The 21,475-nt window shown below is 38.5% G+C and overlaps 1 protein-coding gene across 5 annotated transcripts in view; it reads right to left on the bottom strand.

The window, feature by feature from the left end:
- LOC134211266 (putative mediator of RNA polymerase II transcription subunit 15) overlaps positions 1 to 21,475 on the bottom strand; it is a 194,527-nt gene that overhangs the window by 44,283 nt on the left and 128,769 nt on the right. For all 5 annotated transcript variants that reach the window (XM_062687984.1, XM_062687983.1, XM_062687981.1 and 2 more), the window contains one exon: positions 14,785 to 15,265. In XM_062687984.1, coding sequence (XP_062543968.1) covers positions 14,785 to 15,265 — 481 coding nt within the window. The remainder of the gene's footprint in view (positions 1 to 14,784; positions 15,266 to 21,475) is intronic.

Here is a 21,475-nt window from a genome sequence, read left to right as displayed (position 1 = left end):
TTTTAAATAGAAACTAACCAAAAGTTAGGTAAATTTCACTCAACTTTTGTAAACATGAGATTACTCAACGTTGGGTTCCCACACTTTAATGCCCTTGTTGAGCGGTTTTGCTCTTCATTTTATGACAACAAAATGAAGAGGGAGGGAGATGCAAGAGAAAAAAGTACCTAAAATTAGGTACTTTTTTGTAACCGTGTTTATTCTTAAGCGGTGCTCACCCATGCGCTTAAACCTGGTTCGAGACCTAAGCGGAGGTGATAAGGAAGAAGCGCTCAAAAAAGACTTCACAAGGACCATAGGAAGCCACGTCACTGCTTTGCCTCTTTGACAAAGTTAAAACTGAACTGATTCATATCTGAAAACATTTACACTCTAAACCTGACGTCTTGCAGGGTGCGGCAGAAAATAATGCCAAAATGTTTAAACTTGAATATTGGGTTAATTTGAGTAGTTAGTGACTAATTTCCATTGAAAGTATATTTGTTTATGTTTACTTTCAAATGCTGCACCGAGAGATTGTAATTGTTTTATTGTAAATTTCTAAAAATGTATGCAAAAGAAGTAGTTACTAGTTTGTTGCTCGCCCAGAAGACGCTGATTGAGATTACTATGGACGAATTTCGCGCCAACCCTTCTATGGGCTGGCAGCACCATCTCAGAATCGAATGAAACTTGGTGGACATAAAGATATGGTATTTCTAAGCTACACTGCATACTTAGTTTTTCAAAAATTGTCAAGAGTAACATTTGATGAGGGCCTAATTTTTTTCATGGATTTTTATAAATCGATGTAGCTCTAAAATGACAAGACCTACAAAAAGTGTTGTATGGCGGACTGTCGTGAAATTCCCAGAAGTTTTTTGGAAAAATATCCAAAATAAAAAACCGATTTCTACATTGAAGGAAAATAGTTTTAAAAATTAAAACGATATTACAAAAAAACCTCGTCTCAGAAATCGATGAAATTTTTTCTGCAGATAGATATTTTAATTATCTAACTTTTCTGGGAATAATGTTCCTGTGACATATTTAAGGAAAAAAAGTTTTTCAACAAAAACTTTTTTCATGTCCATATTGAGTGAAAATTTATCAGCGTGTTTTATGCCTATAGCGCCAATTATAGGTTCAGCAGACTATCATCAACCAACGACACATTTTGAACGTATGAAAATTTGTTTGGGGAGCAATTTAGCATAATCTAACATAATTGTGGACCAACATTTGAAAAGGGTTTATGTTTTATTTGACTTTTTGTATCGAAGTAACTTAAAAATAATTACTTTGAAAACGGGCAATGTTGCCGAAACGAAACTGAAGTGATATTTAATTGTAATAGTGGAAAAGAAGATGTTGTTTTTCAGCAAAGGCTAACTACTGAACGGTGTAATTTAGAAACCGTTATGAAGCCTGTAGATGATTTTGTATCGTATTTTATTGAAAAAATTGATAAACTTATAACTTATGACATTATTTGCAAACAGCAATACACTTGTACAGTTATATTTCTCTAAAAAATATTCATTCATTATCCAAAATGCTGCTCAAGGTTGGAATAATTCCCAGGCAACAATACATCCATTCCAAAAGAAACGGTTAATTAGAAAATGTTGACTTTATTAATCAGAAGTAATGACCCATGACACAAAAGCTGTTCACTTATTTATTTCAAAATTAATTGACTTTTTGAAACAGTCGATCGATTTTACAAAAATTACTTTTGTGTCTTGGTGAGCTGCAGCACATTATAAAAATAAAAGGAACTTTGCAAGTCTGTGTAATTTAAATTCAAAACATGGCTTAGAAGCAAAATGGCACTTTTTTACAACATCGCACGGAAAAGGCCCTTGCGAAGCTATTGGTGGCACTCTCAAACGAATGGCAAAACGAGCAACTCTTGCCAAAGATTTTGGAAATACTATCAAGACTCCTCGGGAGTTGTACGAATGGGCGAATGGGCACGTTTTCAATCAAACAAAAATATCACTAAATTAAATTTCTGTTATATCACGTATGAGCAATACCGCCATCGGGGGTGGCAATAGGTCTGGGGGTGAGAATGGGTCATCGCTCTCACCGCGAGCATGGAGGGCGTAAAGCAAAATCGTTCAAAAAGGTCTCTTATATTCTTGTCTTCTTGTCCTCAGATACATCCATTCCACAAGCATTCTAAGTAGTTGAAACAGTGACCCATTCTCATCCCCATTTGACCCATTGTCACCCCCGACGACGGTACTCAACAAGAGTTTGATGAACTTTTCAAAAAAGCAAAAACTATAATTGGCACACAAAAGCTTCATTCTTTTATACCAATCGCTCATAATAAAATCCTGGCTAAAAAATTCCAACTGAGATGAAGACCCAAAAGTCTTTGAATTGTTCGACTAAGTTTACAAATTAATGAGTATTCAAATAGAAATAAGAATTAAATGTAGTAACAAATAAAATTGAAGAAAAAATTTAAAAAAAATGCGGAAAATTTATTATTCTTTAAATGTGCGTTTACCGGAAATCCCCTTAATGAAATTACCTACCGAGCTTCATCGTTTGGAATCAAAATGTTTATCTGATTAAAAAAATTGTTTTTTTTTGCTTGACCAATTTTAATCTTTACATTCATTAATTTATTTTCTCGGTGAACGAAACGCTCTTTTATGTTTCAGACTTCATAGTTCAGACAAATTTACAATAGTCCATCAAACATCACAATTTTGTAAATCTGGTCATTTGTGTGTAACATTAATATAAGCAATCTAGGAAAATATACGCCCTTTCAAAATGTTGGTCCACATTAATGTTAGATTATGCTAAATTGCTTCCTAAACAAATTTTTATACTTCCAAATTGTGTCGTTGGTTGATGATAGGCTGCTGAACCTATAATTGGCGCTGTAGGCATAAAGCACGCTGATAAATTTTCACACAATATTGACATGAAAAAAGTTTTTGTTGAAAAACTTTTTTTCCTTAAATATGTCACAGGAACATTATTCCCAGAAAAGTTAGATAATTAAAATACCTATCTGCATCGATTTCTGAAATGAGGTTTTTTTGTAATATCGATTTTAATTTTTAAAACTGATTTTTTTCAGTGTAGAAATCGGTATTTTATTTTTTGGATATTTTTCCAAAAAACTTCTGAGAATTTCACGACAGTCCGCCATACAACACTTTATGGTAGGTCTTGTCATTTTAGAGTTACATCGATTTATAAAAAATCCATGAAAAAATTAGGCCCTCATCAAATATTACTCTTGACAATTTTTGAAAAACTAAGTATACAGAGTGGCTTAGAAATACCATATATTTATGCCCACCAAGTTTCATTCGATTCTGAGATGGTGCTGCCAACCGCTGGTCGAGTTGGCGCGAAATTCGGCTATGGTGGTAGGATGTCTTTTAGCCACAGTATATCGCCTTAAAACGTCTCTGCAGGATGGGTCTAAGCAGTGGAAGCCGTCCATGCTTTGCACATATGCCAAACGTGATCAAATCGGCTCGTGGAAAGATTGCTCGCAACCTGATGCGTTCCATCAAAAAATTGCCAAGGAAGTCAAAATTTCTGAGAAATCCATGCGAGGTCCATCAAAGAAGACTTGCATGCACCTTCCAGAGTTTGAGTGAAACGCCACTTGATTACGGACCGGGTATAGGAACTACAAGTTACTCGTTCAGAAAGATTGCCTTCTTTGTTGAAGGAGAAAAACAATATAATCCTGTTCTTCGAAGCGAAAAGCTTTTCAGCATCGATGCTGACGCCAACGGCCCCATGGACCGGTTCATTTCACTGAAGAAACTTGTGGATGTTCTGGAGAAAATGAATTTTAAATTCCAAACCAATCCGGCTGATATCATGATGTTTGGCTTGGTGGCCACAACGGTTTGAAACTGCCGCCTGTTTTCATTTATGTTTGGTTTAAAATCAATACCGAATTATTTATTGGTATTTTGAAAGACCAAGTGCTTCCCTGGGTGAAGGCCAAATTCTCTGATGATCAAAACGTTGTCCTACGGCATGATGGAGCGTCACACGTCCAATCGATCCAAAAATGACTGAAGAACAAAATGAAATTTGAGTCGAAAGATTTTGGCCCCCTAGCAGTCCTTAATCCGTTGGGTTATACGATTGGGGCGTATGTTGAAGCACGAGCCTGCAAATCATCGCACCCTTGTGTGAAAACCCTAAGGTCAACCTTAACATGAACATGGCAGTCGATGTCGGAGGACTAGTTTCGAAAGGGGTGTTTTAGCTCCGGCGTCGTCTTGGAGATATTAATAATAAAAATATAGCACACATTCAGTAAATTTGTTTGAAAGGGCCTTATAATGATAATCGAACTCGAAAATGTTGATATTATTGCTTGGAGCAGTTCAAATGGGATTTGAAAGAAATAGAACCATTTTTTGCATTATTTTCTGCCGCACCCTGTAAGGATAGAATAGTTAAAGATACTTTTCGTTTTCTGTTAGATATTGCTAACAAAATACTGAAGATCTTTTATAGAAGAAAGCTAAATACACCCGATTCTGTTTTTACACGGATTTTTTTTACACGGCCGTGTAAAAAAAATCCAATACAAAATTTTTGCGAAGTTGTTCCATTTTGCATGATTTGTCGAGAAATCATAAAACTTTTTTTACACGGTTTTTAGAATTTTGAACTGAAAACTTTTTTTACACGGAACGCATCCCCCGTGTAAAAAAAGAATCGGGTGTACAGGCATACCTCGATTATATGGACTTTTTCGTTGCAAAAAAGTCCATATAATCGAACTTTCCATATAATCGGATCAAACATTTTTTGTCTCAAAATTTGTGTTACACGATAAAATTTGTCTTAATACAAGAAAAATATATCCATTTATTGCCTTATAGTCTAATCCGCATGTTTGTGCCCTTTTTATGATGATTCACAAGATGTTGAATTTTGTACGAACTTGACCTTTTTTCCGTCGCTAACTTGTACACCTTTTTAAGATTATGTTAGTAATGAAGACTTCGCCAAGCTTAATGTGGACATAATATTATTTTTGTTTAAGAATTCTCACTACAGTTTATTTATTATCAGGCTAAGGCCGGAGTGGCCTGTGCTGCACATAAAAGTCTTCTCCATTCAGCTCGGTCCATGGCTGCACTTCGCCAACCACACAGTCTGCGGAGGGTCCGCAAATCGTCCTCCACCTGATCGATCCACCTTGCCCGCTGTGCACCTCGCCTTCTTGTTCCCGTCGGATCGTTGTCGAGAACCATTTTCACCGGATTACTGTCCGACATTCTGGCTACATGCCCGGCCCACCGCAGTCTTCCGATTTTCGCGGTGTGAACGATGGATGGTTCTCCCAACAGCTGATGCAACTCGTGGTTCATTCGCCTCCTCCACGTTCCGTCCGCCATCTGCACCCCACCATAGATGGTATGCAACACTTTCCTTTCAAAAACTCCAAGTGCGTGTTGGTCCTCCACGAGCATCGTCCAGGTCTCGTGTTCGTAGAGAACTACCGGTCTTATAAGCGTTTTGTAGATAGTCAGTTTGGTACGGCGGCGAACTCTATTCGATCGGTGCGTCTTACGGAGTCCAAAGTACGTACGATTTCCAGCCACTATGCGCCTCCGAATTTCTCTTCTGGTATCGTTATCGGCGGTCACCAGTGAGCCCAAGTACACGAATTCTTCCACCACCTCGATTTCGTCACCACCGATAGAAACTCGTGGTGGGTGGCTTACATTGACCTCTCTTGAGCCTTCGTCTTCGACGTGTTGATGACTAGTCCAATCCGTTTAGCTTCGCTTTTCAGTCTGATGTAGGCTTCCTCCATCCTCTCAAAGTTACGTGCCATGATATCAATGTCGTCGGCGAAACCAAATAACTGGACGGACTTCGTGAAAATTGTACCACTCGTGTCAATCCCTGCCCTTCGTATTACTCCCTCCAAAGCGATGTTGAATAGCAGACACGAAAGACCATCACCTTGCTATAACCCTCTACGCGTTTCGAAGGGACTCGAGAATGCCCCTGAAACTCGAACTACGCACATGACCCGATCCATCGTCGCCTTGATCAACCGTATCAGTTTATCCGGAAATCCGTTTTCGTGCATTAGCTGCCATAGCTGGTCCCAATCAATTGTATCATATGCGGCTTTGAAGTCGATAAATAGATGATGTGTGGGCACTAGAGTGATTCAAATTTTGACTTTTTTGCCCCCCGATGCTTAAACGATTGCATTTGCCTTTTTATTAACCCACCTAAATTTTTAGCTAATTTGGATGTAAATTGAGTGAGCACGCGCGGTTTGAAGTTTGTATGAAAATTGCTATGAAAACAGTAACTTTCATGGAAAACCGTTCCCCAACGCTTCCCTTTAAGCTCTAACAACATATGATGACATCGGCAACATAAGAAATTTTACAAGGAAACAGGTCGTCTTTGTTGCGAAACGATTTGATGCTCGTAAGAAAAGTTATCAAGGAAATACTGAATCGTGGGAAATTCAATTTAACACGTAAAAGAATAACATCAATATCAATAATGAGCATTTTTGTTTTCTTCATAACTTTGCTTCCAAACGAGAAATCGCTTCGCAACAACTGTCTTTCAGCTTGAGAACTATTCTGTGCAGGCAATGTTTTGATTATATTTAAATAGTTCATGGGCCACCTCACATAACGGTCTTCTACATAAGGGTCAGTTTTCACAGTGATTTCCATACAAACTTCAAATGACGTGTGTACAGTCAAATTACATCCAAAATTGCTAAAAATTTAGGAGGATTATTAAAATGGCAAATGCAATCGTTTAAGCATCAGGGGGGCAAAAAAGTCAAAATTTGAATCACTCTAGTGGGCACGTTATTCGCGGCATTTCTGCAATACCTGACGTATGGCGAACACCTGGTCTGTGGTAGAGCGTTCACCCATAAATCACGCCTGGTACTGCCCCACGAGCTCTCTTGCAATTGGTGTTAGTCGGCGGCATAAAATTTGGGAGAGTACCTTGTAGGCGGCGTTCAGCAATGTGATTGCGTGGTAGTTGCTACAATCCAGCTTATCGCCCTTTTTGTAGATGGGACACACGACACCTTCCATCCACTTCTGCGGCAGAACCTCATCCTCCCAAACCTTGGTAATAACCCAGTGCAGCGCTCTAGCCAGTGCCTCACCACCGTGTTTAAGCAGCTCTCCTGGTAGTTGGTCAACTCCAGGGGCTTTGTTGTTTTCAGCCGGCCGATCTCCTCCTGGATTTCCTGTAGATTCGGAGCCGGAAGTCGCATGTCCTGCGCGCGTGCTCCTAGGTTCATTACCATACCGCCACCGTTGTCTGCAATATCGCCATTCAGGTGCTCTTCGTAGTGATGCCACCACCTTTGGATCACCTCACGCTCGTTTGTAAGAAGGTTCCCGTTTATGTCCTTACACATATCGGGCTGTGGCACGTGGCTCTTACGTGAACGGTTCAACTTCTCATAGAACTTTCGTGCGTTATTAGTGCGGTACAGTTCCTCCGTCTCTTCACGGTCTCGATCTTCCTGCTGGCGCTTTTTCCTCCGGAAAATCGAGTTTTGTCTGTTCCGCGCCCGTTTGTATCGTGCCTCGTTCGCCCTCGTGCGGTTCTTACTACAGTGCCTTACTGTTTTAACTACCAAGCAAACACTAAATGTATTAGAAAGCAATATGTTCGCTTCAATACCAAACTTGTATAAAAGGACTGACATTTATCCTTTATCGATATGATCAAAGCAAATTGAACGCGACGGAGAATTCCGTCCCATTATCGCCTATTCAAATTTGGTCGGATTGGATTATAGGCTAAGAAGTTATGGCCAAAATACATTTGTTTATACAATGAAACTAAGAAACAGTCTCTCCTTTCTGACACTTATCTTTGACCGATCTGCTTGCAACAAGTTGCGTTTGGTCAGGATTCTTACAATGGATTCAAACGATCCACCTATCAGTTCCATTTTTCTACCAGTACCAAATGCGTCTCCACCTAATAGGTGGAATAATCAACGTCTTATAATAAATTGTTGTGAATATTTTGGAATTTGTTCGTATGTTAAAGCAGGATCGTATTTTCCGGCGTGTTTCGAAACTTTATAAAGTCCTTGGTACATACGATTGAAACCAACTTGAGACCCCTTAGATATATTGCTAAAACCAGTCTCAGTGGGTCAAATTTGATGAATGTAAAAGCGCCATCGGCCCTTCTACACTCAATTCCCTGTATCAAAAGCAGAAAAAGATTGGAAGCAAAGATACGACAGTTAAATATTGCAATCTCATCTCATCAATTGCTCTCATACTGTCAGACTGACCATTCACTTCACTTTTTCATGTAGCAGAGATCACCTAAATATACACTCAACCAGCGACTGTTGGATTTTCTAACATTTCTGTATAAGAACCTATCAAAACCTGTATAAGAACTGGGCATATGCGAAATTGTTAAATAATTATACAAAAAATTTATGCTTACAAACAAATATTGTAAAAAAAGCTTACGAAATTGTAATGCCTCATACAATATTTGTATAAGATTCTAGCATTTTTGCATATTCCCAGTTCTTTTACAGGCTTTGGCACGTTCTTTTACAGGATTGTAAGAAAATCTAACAATCACCGGTTGGCTATACTTGTTATCTTTCTCCACCTATTTGTAAGGACGTGGCCGTGGCTGTTTTAGATTTATGAAATACATCCAGTACAATGGAATTTGCAACGCGAAAATGGTTAATCAATTCAGTCAACCGGTCATATTCTTTAGCTTGCGCTTTCATATATAACTTCTAAAACATGCCTTATTGATCTTTATTTGCCCCAAGGTACCGTCAACTGGGGGGAAGATGATCATTTTTAAGACAAAACATGCAATAAAAATGTGTGTTTACATTTTAAATAGAAACAAATATTTTCAAAACATGTAAACTAATATACGTTGCAATAATCAACAACTTTAGTTTTCTGAAATGCATTCGCATGTATTAAAATAAATTAAATTATCACACATTTTTTGAGAAATCTGGTTTGGGGTGAAGTTGATCAAGACAGCTCTACTAAAATCATTATGACCTAGTAGTCAAAATACACTAGGTTATTTGTATGAATGTTGAATTTACTACGTAAAGAAGTCTACGAAGTCAATATTTGAAACGAAAATAGCGTCATTTATGACTATCTCTCTCTTTCTTCCACAAAATATATTTTCATGATTATAATCGAAAAACTCGGATTTCAACCTAGCGGTAACATTACTTGAACGGAGAATATTGTTGACTACCGTTTCATAAAAAAATTTGGCACTTTTGACTGACACATCAAATGATCATCTTCACCTCAATGATCATCTTCCCCCCAGTTGACGGTACCTTAAAACTAAAATCAACGCTAAATATAACGTAAAATATGCAAAAGCAACTCGAAACCCCAAAAAACGAAAAAAAAATTGAGCGGCTAAAAATGTCCATATAATCGAGGTAAAAAGTCCATATAATCGAGGGTCCATATAATCGAGGTATACCTGTACGTATTTGTCGACTCAGAAAGGGGTAAATAGTAAGCGTTAATAGAAAATTTTGTGTAACATAAAGTTTCGAAAACAGCTTTATGATTTTGTTTTTGGTAATATGAAGTATGGTTCAGGTTTAAATTTATTTCGAAATTCCGCGGAATTCCGTTAAATTTCGTTTGAAGCTAGTTTTTTCTAGCGAAATTTTTGTAATTTTATGAAACGTAACGAAATCAAGAAATCAGATTTCGTCAGGCTTAAATTCCGCGAAATTCCGCGGAATTTCGTTTCGAACCACCTGAAACAATTTTTTTCGAAATAACGCATTTGCTTAAGACATATTGCAACGAGATAGTGGTTGGATTCAACATTCGCACCGCGGTATGTGCGGATGTTCATTTTTGCTACGGCCACCTTTCCGACAAACGAACCAATCGTAGTTTTCACGGACTGCGCTAGTGTAATTTCCGCCCTTCAAACTGAGACTCCAAAAAACCCCATGAATCCAGGAAATCCTTTCATGTATGATTCCCGGTAAATACGCCTGGTTTCTCGGCCACAGCGGCATGAAGGGGAAATACCGAAGCCGATGCCCTGGCTAATGTCGGACACGATGGATTACCTTACACCTGTTCCATTTTGCTGGCCGACGCACATAGGAGTAAATAAGCCAATTCTTGGACAACACTATTTTTTGCGGTTATTTGGGCCTGATATTCCTAGGATGAAGTAATAATTGCCCATTAATGCAGGAAAATGCAATTTTTTGGCTAAATCTATCCTAAAGCTAAATCTAAAAATCTCAAAATACATATGTTTTCAAATAAAACCTCGCGTTTTATGTAAAATCTAAATCTCTTGCTGCCGCTACGGGAACGATTCTAAAATGGCTATATTTCACAAAGTAGCAAGAAACCCGTAGTTAGAGCTCTACCCCTAAATGGATTTTCTAACATTTACAAAGGAACAAAAAAATTTAACTTAATGGTCTTCCGAGAGATGTAATGAGTGTGACAGAAAAGTTACTTTAGCAGCTGTAGAACTCAAGTCCTGAAATCAAGGACAGTTTGCTTGATTCAAAATATCCCATAACTATTTTACAATGATAGTTGGTCTTGGTTCGTCCAGGTTGGTTGGTCCAGGAGATGCTGTGAATATAAACAAAATATATGTAACAAAAAAGTTAAGCAAATTCTGACCACAAGAACAGTTTAGATGACCCATAATATCCCAAAATTACATCTCATTGTTTGTTGATCTACAAGGTGATGTAATGAATATAATATTTTTTCTTCTGGATTCGTTATATGTGGTAATTTATGAGCAAATGGTAAAATTTTGTTTTAAAATGATAAAAAAATCGCATTTTATTCAAATAGCTCAGAATCTAACTTGCGGACGTTTGCGGACGAATTTTTACGTCGAATGCTTAGTCCATATCTTGAAGTTACACCCAAGTGATTTATGTTTGCCGGATCTTGCCGTATAGATTAACTTTTCCTCTGAAGAAAAACACAAAAAATAGAAAAAAATAGTTATTTTCAAATGGTCAACACCTGAAACATAAAATTTATAATTTGACCATAAACATGAACAAAATGGAGACATACAACTATAATCTACAAATTGTGTACTAATAATAGCTTGTTGATAACATTTATGTTCTGTAAAAATCAGATTTTCCAAATACTCCTCAAATAAAGTGAATAAAATCAAATTCCATACCTCATTTTTGAGCCCTAATTTTATTTTTTTACAAAATTTTGGGTCACTTCTGAAATAGCCATAGTATGCAGAATGTTTCTAAGTATCTAAAAAAAATATAAGAATGTATAAATGTTGAAAAAATATTTTTGGGTTTTATCCACGAGTTTATTCTAGTTACACTCTTCTGTGCGACGTTAATAAATGGATGAAGAGCGTGGTCGGCCAGTACTCGGCTCGAGCTCGGATTTGGGATAATAACAGAAGGCTCTTTTTGAGGAAAATCAAAGGATCAACCGGTCCCTGGAGTGAACTTGTCTCTCAAAAAGAACAGCAAGTCATATCGAGGCTCCAGAGCAGCCACACAATGGTCTCCCACAATTTCAGTAGAAGCTTTTTCTAGTCCCGCTGTGAGCTCTGCGAAACCGAAATCAAATACGACCTCCCCCGAAATCTATATGGGATTCCAAGTAGTATACGGGACGCACTGGCGAACGACGGAGCTTCAATGGCTGCCCTTTTCTGCTTACTTAAGAATGCTGATTTATATTTTCAAATGAGTCCCGGAACACCCCAAAGGCTCTGCTTCGAGGATAAGTCCTTTTGACAAAAGTGAAAGGGCCTTCTGCACAGGGTTGTTAATCGTTAATTTATCGTTATCGCCGATAAAGTTGATTGTGATCAACGTTATCGGTTGCTACGATAACGATGAATCAACTGACGTATTATCGTAGTTCGATAATTTAACGTAAGTTAACTCGATAAATTTGCGATAATGTGGTTACTAGATTACGCGAATAAAGTTGGTGAAAAATTTTGACAGAAGTCGAGAAAGAAACAAATTGTTTGCAGCTGGTTGATCAGAGTTAATTTTGATTGAAGCGGGGCACTCTAAAATTATTGCTTAATGCATGATGCTCTATGAAACGATGAGAAGTGAGGTGCTCTGTTGGTGGTTAGCGTTTTTTTAGATTTCATCGACAATATATTGGGATCCAAGTACTAGAAATTAATTTGATGCAGCGATCTGTAGTGCTGCATTCCAGGCAGCACCAGTACCAAGTGAAAATTATCTCAACAGATTGGTGGACTAACCTCGTCACCTATGATTTGGTTAGACTAAGGAGTTTAGTCTAACCTGTGAGTCATAAAATTTTCATATAACTGGGTGCTCCGGATCTTCAAATAGAAGTTTTGTTTATAATGCTAGATTAAACATAAGTATATGTCGACATTAAAAATGCTCTCAGATTCTCTACTATGGAGAACTGCGACTCTGTAAGAACTTTAATGATTGAATGAAATAATGTGTTGGCCAATTCGGTGACCTCCTTGAATCCCAATTTAATTCCAGGATTTAAAGGTGTTCTCGAATATTGTAAGGCGATACAATATTTAAAAAAATAGATATTGCGAATCCAGCTTGTGAATATTTGCACTTCAAACTGTAGTACCGTCAACTGGGGGGAAGATGATCATTGAGGTGAAGATGATCATTTGATGTGTCAGTCAAAAGTGCCATTTTTTTATGAAACGGTAGTCAACAATATTCTCCGTTCAAGTAATGTTACCGCTAGGTACAAATCCGAGTTTTTCGATTATAATTATGAAAATGTATTTTGTGGAAGAAAGAGAGAGATTGTCAAAAATGACGCTATTTTCGTTTCAAATATTGACTTCGTAGACTTCTTTACGTAGTAAATTCAACATTCATACAAATGACCTAGTGTATTTTGACTACTAAGTCATAATGATTTTAGTAGAGTTGTCTTGATCAACTTCACCCCAAACCAGATTACTCAAAAAATGTGTGATAATTTAATTTATTTTAATAAATGCGAATGCATTTCAGAAAACTAAAGTTGTTGATTATTGCAACGTATAGCAGTACATGTTTTGAAAATATTTGTTTCGATTTAAAATGTAAACACACATTGTTATTGAATGTTTTGTCTTAAAAATGATCATCTTCCCCCCGGTTGACGGTACATGTTACAGTTAACTCGATAATTATCGATAAATCAACGAATACTCGATAACGATAACGTTAATTCAACGCTCATTTTATCGTCAACGAAGCATTATCGTAAAAGTGTTATCGTTATCGAAGTTGGCGTTAAATTAACGATGATAATTTATCGATTAATAACCCTGCTTCTGCAGATATAAGTACCACCAGGTTTATTGCATTTAACTGTTGAAGAAATGCATGAATCTAGCGTAATGTAGAAAAATCTACTTGATAAACCTTTTTTTGAAAAAACGGTGATAAATATCTTTCTACTAAACTATGTTTTATTGCTAAATTATTGATTAATTTGCGTGATTAGCCAAAGTCCTAACATTAACTTCCGTAAGCTTATCAATAAAAAAAATAAAGATGCAAATTTGTACAATGAAATCATGTTCGTATGCATACGACTTGCTCAAAAAGGAAACAACAGATTGAATTTCCAATTCACCTGAGCGATCGTTCACCTTCCTTTCGACAAGCCCTGCTCAATTCCGCAATCGGCCTCTGGCGTTCGTCGAGGAGCTCTGTATCAAATTTGCCACATTCTCACATTACTTCACTTAATTTTCGCATGAACAGATACCATTGTCGTTGGGCCGACTATAATCGACCGGCCGGCTCCGAAATATTCGACAACGCTACAGCCCAGCTGGAGGAAAAGTAAAAGCAGCATCGATGATATAATACCAATCGATCTCACCAGAGTGCATGGCAATGCACCGGGCAGGTCTGTTTTGCATAATGAGGAATAGCCCGTTCGCTCGACCTATTGGTCGTTGAATAGCCCTTTCTTCCTGTTGCTGTTGATTATGGGTGTGGACAACAGGCGAGACAGGACAGGGGATGTCAAAACACATTATGGCGGACTAGAAGCGAGTTGGATCCAGTGTTCCTCAATTGATGGGACACAAACTACGATTGGGTCTTTGTGCAATAAACCGTATTGAAATAAAAATACGTACAATATAATACTCGTGAGAAGTTAGCTTATCTTCGGCATAAAGTTGAAATAAATTCTGCGATTGAATTTCTAAAATTGTCAATAATAAAACATAGGGTGCAAACTTTACAGGATATGAAATTTTCATAGGAGGTTATAAAAAGATTTACACTTAATTTTTATTTTGCAATATTTTGTTTCATTACAGTTTCGATTTTGAATATTCCTGATATATTCATTCGTACTGCTCTGCTAAATTCATATTGTTCAAGAACCAACATTTTATCTTTGATGCGACGTTTCAATTTGTACCTAGTGCTTTATTTTGACGATAATTGATCAGAATGATAAAAACTACTGACTACTGGACTGCAAAAGTTTGAAAACCTCTGAATAAAGCATTCTGTATAGTAGGTACCTAACTAGATCCTTGCAAACACAATTATTACGGAATGCTAAGCTCACCCAACAAGACTTGCATGCTGCAATCAGCGACGAACCTGGTAATCAGTGCCCCGAATTTGCATATTCAAAGGGCCACGGAATATCCGGGGGATTGCAGTTTAGGTACGAACCTGCTTCGTTAGGTCATCGACGTAGACATAAAAATGAAACGGTCACTTACCATGTAGTACGGCACGTATTTCGCCTTCTCGAAGGCTTTGTACTTCTTCAGCTTGGCGTTGTACCTTCCGTTCGGTTTGTCGTACCGTTCGTGCTGCTTGCCCAGCTGAGCGTCATTCGTTTTCAGATAAGCGCTCTTGCTGGGGCCCTCGCTGAGCACCGGCACAACGGCGTAGTACTTGAAGCCCTGGTTGGGCACATACTGAACGGCTAAGCTTGGCACCACGTTCTGTTGTCGCCGTTGGAATTGTTGCTGCTGTGGAACCAGCGCAGAAGGCTGCTGATTGGGTGAGTAATTTTGCACGAAAGCAGTCTGTTTGTTTTGATCCGGGTTTTCGATTACTTTTCCGGCCGGTGCAGCCGTTGTCGTCGATGGAGCCTGAACTACGCTTGGCTGCGCATTATTTGTACTGTTAATGTGCTGACGCCTTGATAAGGAGATGTCGTTGTATTTTGGTCGCGAGGGAGGTGGCAGAATGTATCTGAAATAAGAAACAGAGACAATTTTTGATGATTAAATAACGAATAACTTGAGGATTTGGATTTTTTTCTGATATTTATGACTTGTGTAAATGAATTGATGGAATAAGAGATATGCATGGTTGACAGATTGTTAAATAATTCATTATGCGAAGAAGGGACACGACAGGTATTTCCGTCCGTCGTCGTTGGGGCTAAAACCAACGAAAGCAACGTTCATTTGCTAGAACACCACTATTGCAGAACTTTTCTCCTGAGCTTACGATTTAGTACGGATGAGTTTGGTGAAAGTTATTGGTAAAAGTTATTGGTTTTCGAGACTATGAAAAAAAGACGAAAAAGCCTACTTTAACTATAGTCGAAGAAAAACATAACCTCGGCAGCACCCTACAGTGAGACGGGGCTTTTTCAATATATTGGTTATTAGGGAAGCACATTTGCCGTGAAGCGTTACGCATTCGAAATCATGTTTTAAATCAGTTTTTTTACTTCATTTCGATAATTAATTTCATTCTTGGGGAACCAAAAAAAAACTCGCGGTTTGGTCAAGGTTAGGGAATAGAATAATACAGTAGGAAGAGACAATTACAACAAGAAGAAGTCATTCGTGATGGGCTACGATATAAATTTGGGTAAATGGCCTAACGACATGATTACGTTACGTTACCAAACCTTAACAAACTCAAAAGCAAGACCATGCTGAGGGTGGCTGGGTTCGATTCCCGGTGCCAGTCTAGGCAATTTTTGGATTGGAAATTGTCTCGACTTCCCTGGGCATAAAAGTATCATCATGATAGCATCATGATATACAAATGCAAAAATGGTAACTTGGCTTAGACACCTCGCAGTTGATAACTGTGGAAGTGCTTAATGAACATTAGGCTGTGAGGCGGCTCTGTCCTAGTGTGGGGATGTAATGCCAATAAGAAGAAGAAGAAGATTAGCGTTTGATCATTTTCTAGAACGCATACATCGTGCCGCCATAGCGTGGACGCTCAGTGCTCTTGGTGAAACCTTTATTGGGTGCGCTTCACTTACAAAAATAAAATATGTGCAGTATGCTTTATTTAGAGAACAGTTTGGATCTTACCTTCAAGAAGTAGGATTTAAAAGTTTGATTGTTCAAGCATGCTTTCTAAATATCTAGAAACTTCCTAGGATTTAATTTTTATTTTAAAAATATCTGGAAGATTTAATAAACATATGCGAATCTAAATAAAGAATTTTTTATGTGTATTTGTTAAATGGGTTAATAAAAGTCAAATCTGAAATGCATCGATCTATAGTTTGAATCGCTAACAAACCAATTCGAATCTTCACAATTTAGGCCAATAAATGTTAGGAGTTAGGTGGTCGATGTCCAAATCCGTTATCGGACTTATAGTCGAATGAAGAAAAACCTTGTTTTGGAAAGTTGGTAGCCCGAATCGTAATTAGACACATTTCGTATCGCACGCAAATTACGGGTGATTAGTTCAGTTTTGTGCTGTCGAAAAGTTAATGAATCAGTGCGGACGAGAAGTGAATCAATTAGTGCGCTATCAAACGTCTTTCGTATCCAGATGTTTAGCTCTGTTTTGTGCGGTCGGAAAGTAAATCAATCACTTCGCAATCGATCGTGTTTTGAGTGCTCGTTTTCTCATGTTTTCTCGCAGAACGATTGCAGAATCATCGAGATGCTTAGTTCTGCTTTGTGCGGGTGGGGAAATCACTTTGATATTTCTTTGTACAACACAATTATTTTGTCGCGACTTCCTAACCAGCTTTCCCTTTCCCGTGGCGTTCACGGAGGTGCAGCGGATTCCTCGATCTCTTGTAGCAGTGGGTGTCGAACTGAAATTCCACTCCTAATCCTTAATCAACTGTGAAGACGTGGCCGGCATCGCTATTACCCTTAAATTAATGAAACTCCAAAGCTTGTAAAGTAAGAATGTTTTTCTTATCCAAAAAAGGCTATTCAATTTGTGAGCTGTGCATATTTGTTGTTTCTCCGCTAATCACGACTAGTAACTACGAAGTGTACAGTCAATCAAGCTAAGGTAAGCTAAGAAAGGTTGATAGCCGGAATCGCTATCGAACCCATTCGGATCAAGAAAAAATCACTGGACGTGAAAACCCAACTCTGGAGTAGGTCTGTCAGTGGATTGAATACACCATTCTGCATAGTGCCGATAATGAAATCTAACTCAAAGGTGTGTTTACCGATAATCGAAGTATTTATCAGACCTAGTCGGATCATCTCTGGAATATCGAATTCAAATCGACTTCAGACCTATTTGGATTGAGAAAGTTCTGGACCTAGTTGGTTGAACAAAATCCAGCACCAAAGTGGGTTGGTCGATGGTTGGAGTCCCCTCCGGATGGATGATTATTATATTAAGAAAGGTGGAGGATGATAGATGTCAGAGCCTAGGCCAATCCGTGAGACGATAAGTTGATGTGGAAGAACAGATATTTTTTTGTTTGTTAAAAACTACCCAAAACATCTGTCCCACAACTTTTGAACTTTGTAGGTCGATTTATTATTTAACAGTGCCTTAACTAATGAAATTGTTCAATTTCTCATAGCGTTTTTATTGATATCAGCGCCCCCTATAGACTGGCGTCATTGGTGGGGGGCAACCTGTTCAAGCTCACGCTACGGCGCTGATCGGAAATGATTATTTTAAAAATTTGGAAGGAAAACGACGCATAAACTATGCCAAAATTGTTGCGGAGTTTGATCAGCCCAATATATGGCTTGTGGTTCGGATTAAGCATATGCGGTATTTCGAAAAATTTCGTTTCAGGTGATTCGAAACGAAATTCCGCGGAATTTCGCGGAATTTGAGCATGGCGAAATCTGATTTATTCATTTCGTTTCGTTTCGTAAAATTACAAAAATTTCGCTACAAAAAACCAGCTTCTCACGAAACTTAACGGAATTCCGCGAAATTTCGAAACAAATTTAAACTTAAACCATACTTTATATTATCTTCAAAACTTTATGTTAGCAATTTATGACCTTTCTTACGACATCATCATTCTCACTGAAACATGGTTGGACTCACGCACGCTCTCCAGCCAGATATTTGGCAACGATTATGAGGTTTTGCGATGTGACCGGTCTGCGGATAATAGACAAAAAGCTACAGGCGGCGGCGTATTAGTTGCTCGTAATAAAAAAAAACTTCACTCCAACTCAATCGAGAATCAGGAATGGAACTGCTTGGAACAGTTGTGGGCTTCAATCGAATTCGGAGATCATACATTGTTCCTCTGCGCGCTGTATATTCCACCCGATAAAATTCGCGAACGTAGGATTATTGAAACTCATTGTCAATCTGTTTCCACTATTCTGGAAAAATCGGAAGCCTCCGATGAAATGTTTGTGATCGGCGATTTCAACCTCCCAGGAATTTCTTGGGTGAATTCGTCCAATGGCTTTCTCTTTCCGGATGTGCGCCACTCTGCCATTCATCAGAACACCTCGTACCTTCTAGACAATTACAGCTCTGCCACGCTCTCGCAAATAAATCACGTAACTAACCAGAATGAACGTAGCTTAGACCTATGTTTTGTCAGCGTTCAAGATGTCGCGCCGTTCATATGCGAGGCTCCATCACCACTGGTAAAACTAAGTAACCACCATCCTCTTCTGCTGGTTTCTCTACACTGAAAGTTAGAAAACTATGTCGATAACTCCTCCGCTGTATTCTTCTATGACTTCAGAAAACTGATCATCGCAGTATTTCAAATCTCATGTCTAGTTTAGACTGGGGTAATATTCTGGACAATGACGAAGTCGACCGAGCAGCTGAAACGTTCTCCCATGTACTGTCATATATCATTGACAGACATGTTCCCAAAATAGTGAAGCATAACCCTCCCCACGCACCGTGGCAAACAAGTGGTCTGCGACGACTGAAGTCGTATAAAAGAGCAGCGTTAAGGAAGTTCTCAAAGTACCGTACATTGTCACTGAAACGGCACTATGCACAAATCAATCTCGAATACAAACGGACTGCCAAAAGTTGCTTCTCGCAGTATCAGCGTGGACTGCAAAGGAAGCTGAAAACACATCCTAAAAAGTTCTGGAAGTACGTAAAAGAGCAACGTAATGAATCTGGCCTTCCTTCGCGAATGACGCTTAACGGAATTTTGGCGTCTAATTCTCAGGACATCAGTAGACTGTTTGCAGAAAAATTCGCCAGTGTTTTCAGCAATGAAAGATTATCAGAAGACCAAATACGAAATGCTATGAGCTCCGTTCCTATCTCCGGCCAAGCTATGAGCATGGTTGATATCAATGTTGAAATAGTTCGCGAAGCTGCATTGAAACTGAAAGCATCCTACAACCCCGGACCTGATGGAATTCCTTCCGTATTTCTGAAGACGCACATCGATGGCATTATTACTCCGTTAGTCCATGTTTTCCAACTTTCGATTATGTCAGGAATTTTTCCGTCTTGTTGGAAGATAGCGCACATGTTCCCTGTTCATAAGAAAGGTAACAGACGGGACGTTGCAAATTACCGTGGTATCACCTCATTGTCTGCTGTTGCCAAGTTGTTCGAGCTAGTCATCATGGAACCTCTACTCGCCCATTGTAAATCATACATTAGTGACGACCAACATGGATTTATGCCCGGACGTTCCACTACTACAAATCTTTTGTGCCTTACCTCCTACATCAATAGCAGCATGGTGGATCGCAGTCAAACGGACGTTATCTATACCGACCTAACAGCAGCCTTTGACAAATTGAATCACCGCATAGCTATTGCTAAACTGGATCACCTCGGAATCAATGGTTCTCTCTTGCGATGGTTCCAGTCGTATTTAACCGGTCGCAGCCTTACCGTGGTTATTGGAGATCATCAGTCGAACCATTTTGCCGCTACCTCAGGCATTCCTCAGGGTAGTCACCTGGGACCACTAATATATCTGATATATTTCAACGACGCCATTCTAACAATCAAAGGACAACGCCTCTGCTATGCAGACGACCTCAAACTGTATCTCCGAATTTGTTCCATTGAAGACTGTCACTCTCTTCAACGCCAACTGGATGCCTTTGCAAGTTGGTGCGTGCTTAACCGAATGGATGTTAACCCATCTAAATGTTCGGTAATCTCTTTCTCGCGGAAAAGGGAAACAATAATTCACAAGTATATCTTGTATGACACAGAACTTGAACGAGTCGATCAAGTTAAGGATCTGGGAGTTATTCTAGACTCAAAACTCATCTTTAAGCAGCATGTTTCCTACGTGGTCAGCTAAGCATCAAAGGTTTTAGGTTTCATCTTCAGGATTGCCAAAGAATTCACGGACATTTATTGTCAAAAGTCGTTGTACTGTTGCCTGACTGAAAGCCTGAAAACCGTTGCCGTTTGATTGATCTGGAACTCCTTTCCGTCCGCCGAAGCACAACGAGGGCAGATCTATTACAAGGACGTCTCGACTGCCCTTCTCTTCTGGAATAAATTAACTACCACGTGCAACCCCGATCCCTTAGGAATAGTTCGATGTTCAGGGCTTCTATGCATCGAACGAACTACGGTATGTTCGGTGCTATCGGCGGTCCTCAAAGACTATTCAACAGAGTTGCATCTCTTTTTGATTTTAACTTGTCCCGTCAACTAATTCGCGAAAGGTTCAGTTCTTTTTTTAGGAATAGTTGATAATGATACTTGACCGTATAATGTAATTTCGCATTTTGTAATTAATTATAAGTAAGCATCATTGGGGCCAATACAGCCTGTTGATGTATCATATAAACAAACAAACAAATATAAACAAACAAATTGCATACATCCAAGCGAAAATATCGTTTAAAATTACGCTCTTTTTGGCATTCCCTTTATGTGCATTACTTTCGTGTAAATTTCAACAACTTTTTCTATAAGAAAATTATTTTGAGCTTTTTAGTGGAATGTCTTCACCTGTCATAAGACGAGTTTATACAATCCCATTGAATTCCACCACTTAATTGTATCTTGACAGATACGTATTTCGACCTGAAGACGGCCTTACTGTTGAGGTCTAAATACGTATCTGTCAAGATACAATTAAGTGGTGGAATTCAATGGGATTGTATAAACTCGTCTTATGACAAGTAAACTTTTTCTATTTGTGTTGGTTTTTCCTTAAAATTTTCACTAAAATCAAGAAGAATTCCTATTAAAATTTTGGTTTTATACTGGTTTTTTCATACTCTTGTAGAGTAAATT

This window comes from Armigeres subalbatus, chromosome 2, assembly GCF_024139115.2.
Source record: "Armigeres subalbatus isolate Guangzhou_Male chromosome 2, GZ_Asu_2, whole genome shotgun sequence".
In the NCBI taxonomy this organism is placed as follows: domain Eukaryota; kingdom Metazoa; phylum Arthropoda; class Insecta; order Diptera; family Culicidae; genus Armigeres; species Armigeres subalbatus.
Note: the sequence above shows the minus strand (reverse complement) of the source record. Positions and strands in the feature narration are given on the sequence as shown.